General features: G+C 36.8%; 1 protein-coding gene across 1 annotated transcript; it reads right to left on the bottom strand.

Moving 5' to 3' along the window:
* Window positions 1–423: 423 nt before the first annotated feature.
* Window positions 424–2573, bottom strand: LOC107095977 (cytochrome c). The gene is made up of 3 exons (XM_015392386.1): window positions 2436–2573; window positions 988–1164; window positions 424–901 (listed from the first exon to the last, which is right to left on the bottom strand). The coding sequence occupies exons 2-3, from the start codon at window positions 1154–1156 to the stop codon at window positions 756–758; spliced, it is 315 nt and encodes a 104-aa protein (XP_015247872.1). The 5' UTR covers window positions 1157–1164; window positions 2436–2573; the 3' UTR covers window positions 424–755.
* Window positions 2574–6034: the final 3461 nt, after the last annotated feature.

Genomic DNA, 6034 nt, shown 5'->3' with positions numbered 1-6034 from the left:
GTCAGTCCAGGTTGTACCCTTTTAGTTTCTGAAAAACAGAAGCTCTGTCCCATCGATTGCCAGCTGATTTCACACTCTGAGCATAGTTGGTGGTTTTTTAAAGGCCGCAATAAGATATTAAACACTCACAATTCATCGCTGTGAAGAGGCAGATATCAAAGCGTGTGACCCTTAGCACGATCCGATTCCTCGACGTACGTCACGTCTGATGCCAGGCAGGAGTTTAAACGGGAGCTCAGAGGAAGGAGGCCCTTCAGTCGCACCGAAACAACAAAAAAGGAGGTATTGTCTGAGTTCAGCATGCGAAAATTTAAGTTGAAGGCTTCTCTCAGAAGCTCTACTCGACACCAAGAACCTTCACAGATGTCGCAACATTTCTTAAATGTACCGTTGGCTGATGATTGCAGTTTCTCTCTATTTTTAGATTTACATTATAAATGAACCGTTGCCATGGAGAACAGAATGAATGACAGGTCAGGCCACCTATCATGGCGAGTAATATTTAAATGAGATTAGCATTAATTAGGACAGATCCACAAATAATAAGTGCTGAAGTGTTACGTTTGGCCACTTGTACAACTCCCAGAACCGTTCTTTTCCGTCTCACTCCCCGCCGTGCAAGTAACAAAATAAATACACCTTCTGTACAAATGACTAAACATAAAACCTGATACCAAACACACGTATGGAGCTGAAAAATAACCTAAATGAGTACATTAAATATTCTGGCTTTTCTTTTGCCTTCGTTGAGGTTTTCACGATGTGGATGACTTGAGGTACGCAATGAGGTCCTGGCGCTCTCCCTTCTTCTTGATGCCAGCAAAGATCATTTTGGTTCCAGGAATGTACTTCTTGGGGTTCTCCAGGTACTCCATGAGGGTGTCCTCGCCCCAGATGATACCTGAGAGGAGGAACGTACAAATAAATTCACCTTTGCTGGCTGTCATTTGTTGTTTTTTGTGTGATTTAAATGGTGTTGTAGCTGACCTTTGCTCTTGTTAGCATCTGTGTAGGAGTAGCCGTCAGCCTGTCCGGTCTTGCGCCCGAACAGACCCCACAGGTTGGGGCCCACCTTGTGTTTGCCCCCCTGCTCCACGGTGTGGCATTGAGCACACTTCTGCACAAAAACCTTCTTTCCCTTGTCGACGTCACCCATGGCGAGCTCTGGAAACAGAACAAAAGGAAAACAGTTAGCCGTCTATGAGTAAAAACAAACAGCAACGTCTATAATAATGACGCAGATCTGGAGGCTCTTGTCCTTTATTTCATAACACCCCCATCAGTGAAGGTCACTCCAGGTGAAACCTTCTTCCTGCTTTCCTAGCTGATCCCAAACAGATATACTGCAGGATGCTGCAACACTAAAGACCTACCCAGGTTTAGCTCCTTTCCAGATGAAAAACAAAAAGGGTTGCCAGGTTTGAAAGGTAATTAAGGTCAGACCTAACAGCATAAAGCCAGGAGGGGACAGCTTTGGTGTTTAAGTTCTTAAGAGGAGAAGCCAACACTAATGAACTTAGCTAAAGGTGCTTTAATAATAGGTGCTTCTTTGGCTTCAGGTGTTTTGACTGGTAAGTAAAGCAGATTAGTTAACACGATATCACCCCCGATACTCAAATAAGGTTCATTTCAGGCAAAACCTCTTATATTCTTTCTTTAAGAGGTTTAACATTGAACTCCAACCCAAAAGGCTATAAAGTGACCCCTGATGATTCAGTAGCAGTGTCACATTTAAATTACATTTAATTACACAATCATACACCTGTTCATTACTATTAGTCATAGACCTTGGCTTTTAGGTTTATACTTTTTAAAAACATGAAATCTAATATAAACGTGTCTAATCCAGGAGGTGAAGAGTAAAGATGATATACACCGAGCAGATCCGGCCTGCCTGTAGACTGGGGAGGGGGGGGGTAATGTCGGTTATAAAGGCAGTCAAGGATGCTTCAATGTCGCTGAGCCTCAGCTCAATGAATTTTATTTAATAAGTTCTACGTTGGATCCAGGAGGCCGGCTGACTTCCCCTAAATGATTTAAGGTTGATGAGTAAGAACTGATGGTCAAAATGAGACAGGAGGGGCAGGTTAAGACAAGTTTGTACTTCTGCCCGCTTCTTTAAGCGTTTACGTGGTGTGTATTAGTGAATAATGCTGTTATAACATGTTTTCAAGTTCAATAGCATTTAGAAAAGGACCAAAGATTAATTTAGCCGCCAAAATTTTAGCATTTTTCGTTATAAACGACTTGCGTTACTTAACCGTTACATAGTACGCAAATAGAGCAAGTGAGCTATTCATCATGGAAGCTAAGCGTAGCGGCACGATATGTCCTTAAATTTCCCCCGCTGCCTTCTAAACGTTATTCTTTTAAAAAGCTCTTCACTAGTGTGAGTATTTAAGATGCAATGGTTCAATAAAAGGAATTTAAATTACCTTTCGGCTAAAACGTGTCGCTGGAAAACCTCTAGGACAGAGAACAGATGCAACTCCTTCCGCTGAGCAGCCTTTAGTGGCGAACGACGAAGGTCACTCTGCTTTAGAGGCACCGGCTTTTTACGTCATTGCGTAACACGTCAATTGCTCAGAATTTACGCCACGTTCGTGCTTCGTTCAAAGACAACTAGGAATATTGATGTTTCACGATCATACCTTCCCTGATTTTCGAAATATTAGTTTCACCCGGTGAAAAACTACAATAAAAAAACCTATGTGTGTTTATTAGGAAATATGCCTCTTTTTTTGATAACTCGTCAGAAGAAATTAATATTTTTCATTTAAAAACGGATGTAAGAATTGTTGAGAACACATGGGTAAATCTCAGCCTGACTGACAGTTAAGGCGTCTGGAATGTGTCCTCCAAATGACTAAATAACACATTATTTAATTTAAATCAGTTATTGGCATCTGAAGAATAGGTCCAAGTAAAAAAATCAGAAATAAGAATACATTTGATTTTAAAATTGTGTTTGATGTTTTGAGGTTCATTGTTAAAGCTGGCAGATCCAGGCAACCTTAAACTAAATGTAAGTTTAAACACAATATATTACCATTTTACAATAATATAACAACATACCTTGATATTGAGACTGAAAACCGACTTTGGTACTGGATTTTAAACTGAAACGGGTTCAAATATTGTGTTCAGGTTTAGTTTCAATATCCAGAAGTTTGCTTGAGTCCAAATTTCAAGTAAGAAAGGTTTAATCAACATTTTGTGTCCATACATCATTAGTTTGCCCCTTTTTCTTCCATTCCATTAACCTAATCATCAGTAAGTGTCCCTGGAATAAAACCCTCTTAATTTGATAAAATTGTGGAGATAAACCATTGAAAAAATATTCAAATCTCATGCAGATTTATTTATAAATCTTAATGTAAATTTAATAGAATACATTGTCTGAATAAATAACAAAATCAAACTAATACAATTAGCTTGCAAAAAGTGCAAAAATATTATACTTAATGAAATATAGATTTGTTATATGTATAATTTAGTGGTTATGTCTGAAAATATATGTGAAAAAGTGCAACTTATAAACCCTTTTACCTACCGTCCATAACACCAACAAAATCCCTGAAGTCCAAACTGCTCAAAAAAGTCCTTTAAGTATGCAAACAAATACGTTTATCTAGAAATAACCCTCTAATCGGGATCCTTTGACCCTCTGAAAAAAGGTTTAATAAAGATAAGCATAATTTTTTTCATCAATTTAGAGCTAATATAACTTGTTGTTCTTTGTTAAACAAATGTTCACATGCTGGAATGACTCTGGTTCATTTTCCTCCTTTGTTTCCAATTCCTTTCCTGAAACAATTTTTTTTTATCGACAAAAAAGTTTTTTTTTTTATGCTAACCATTTTGTCCTGATGTAGAGAACATGTTTATTGATGTTTTAAACATTTTTAAACAAAGCTGTTCTTCCTGAATAAACAGAAGTTATAAGATATGAACATGTGTGGATGTAATCCCAGACAGCAGCCTGGTAGCATGTTACCAATGTTACCAACATGCTGTTAAGGCAGGATCATTTCATTTGACTGACTGATATTAAATGAAGACGGACAGTAAACTGTATTCCACTTGGGCAGATCTACAGTCAGTTTGGCCGTCTGTAAACATATTATTACTAAATCCCTGCCTTACTTAACTGATCGGAGCTTAGGTTTAAATACCATCTAATCTGTCCAAGCAGTAAATACTCTCCTGTTCTACAAAATAAAATAAAAAAGATCCAAGAGCATGATGACACCATTAGGGGCTGGTTATTTTAAATACAAATAAAATGCATTTTGTTTTTTTTTATCGGTATCTATCTCATTACTGCTTAAAAGTGCAAATTAAAACCTTTCAACAAAAAGACCCATTAAAAACTGTTAGAAAAAAGGGAAAATGAAGGAATTATTTTCTATTTCTAAAATATCTATTTTAAAAATCAAAATATTCTTCACACCTTTAAAAGCAACATATGTTATTAAAGTGTTTAATAACAGTAAATAGCTTGGACATGTCTCAGCCCATCTTTTTATTTGAATGTTTGTTTTTACTATCTCAGAAAGTTCTTGGTTTTAAATGTTTACATGGTTTTCTATTTATGATATAGCCGTACATTCTGTATTTACATTCATTCATTTTCAATAATGATGCTTTTATTAGTTATCCCCTGATACTTTTAGATGTCAGTGCAACAATGGGGGAAAGAATAATCGAATAACTAACTGTTAGTTTTATTTCCAACATTTTTTTTTATTTGTTAAAAAACTATATAAACATATCAATTATTATAGATATTTTGGTCTGTTTGATTTAATCCTGTTTTCTGTCTCAGAATTTAGAAATATTCTATATTATTTAAAACATGTTTGTTGTTTGATGGATTTCAGAAAATAGAAATAAGAATAGCTGTAAATGTATGTTTTACAGCCTTACTCTGAAATAATCTATGCATGCTTTATTTTTTCTTATTATAACTTAAACATATCCACATCTGCCTTGTTATGCCAGGAATCACCTTTTCTAAAATGCTTTGTGATCCAATCAGTCCGACTATGTGACAATTACCTTAAATGATTTTTATTTAAGGTTTAAAGACAGTTAGACGATAAAGTAAAAGAGACACAAAAACAACAGCAATGAATGTCAGCGCATTTGGAAACTTTTGCTCTGCCTGTGAAATGCTAATCCTCTTTAGTTAAGCCACTTTTAAAAAACCAGGGCTGGAAGTAAAAATAAGAAAAGAGCTGTTGAACCCTAATGTTTAAAAACAGAGAACTCGGTGCGAGCAGTGAAGAACAGTTTATTAGAAATAAAACCTGACTCAGGCTTAAAGTAAAACCATTGACTATGACAGTCACAGGGTGCTCTGCAATATTCTAAATGCACCTTCAGCAAACTATTCAGCTAAATTGAAGAATTCCCAACTCTTCAGTTTTCTTGAACTAGCAGACAAGTATGGCATCTTATGGGTTCATCTAAACAGTTTCTGTCTCTGATCTTCTGTTTCATCTGGCATGGCTCCAAAGTTTGGAGCAAAGTGAAGAGTTTATCTGTCCTCTGGCTTCAGGCTTCCAAAGCTCTAAAACAGGATCTTAACTCAAACCCTTCCTCTGCGATGGACTTTTAGGATCAAGCAGTCGCTGGCTGTTCGTTGCTCAGTCCTCACCGATCTGGATGCCAGAAAGCACATATGTTCAGACGCTCCAGTTCAACATTTACCTTAATCCTCATCTGTACCTCAATTCTGGTCATTAGGGGATTAAAAACAACTTCTAGGTTTGATATGAACATCCAACAAACTAGTTTGAAAAAGCTTAGTTTAGGCCACTGGATATAAAGTTTTCTATCTCAGTGTTTAGTTTTCAGGTGAAGAAGAACTGGGCACCTGGTATCCCTCAACCTTCTTGGTTTTCCTTCCCATGATGCCCTGGGTCGTTGGCTCTGGGTATGGTTTATTTTGTTTTATACCAGTGGCACAGTGTGAGTACTTCTTGTTTGTATACAATGTTTATGTCATGATCTTTTGATATTTGATGTT

This window comes from Cyprinodon variegatus, unplaced genomic scaffold, assembly GCF_000732505.1.
Source record: "Cyprinodon variegatus isolate N-32 unplaced genomic scaffold, C_variegatus-1.0 Scaffold589, whole genome shotgun sequence".
In the NCBI taxonomy this organism is placed as follows: domain Eukaryota; kingdom Metazoa; phylum Chordata; class Actinopteri; order Cyprinodontiformes; family Cyprinodontidae; genus Cyprinodon; species Cyprinodon variegatus.
The sequence above is the reverse complement of the archived record's forward strand: the minus strand, read 5'-3'. Positions and strand labels throughout refer to the sequence as shown.

Bases quoted from the DNA above. Each gene is read 5' to 3' on its own strand.
- LOC107095977 (XM_015392386.1), bottom strand. From the start codon at position 1,156: ATGGGTGACGTCGACAAGGGAAAGAAGGTTTTTGTGCAGAAGTGTGCT. The intron at 902-987 runs GTCAGCTACAAC...TCCTCCTCTCAG, and splicing joins AGATGCTAACAAGAGCAAAG to GTATCATCTGGGGCGAGGAC.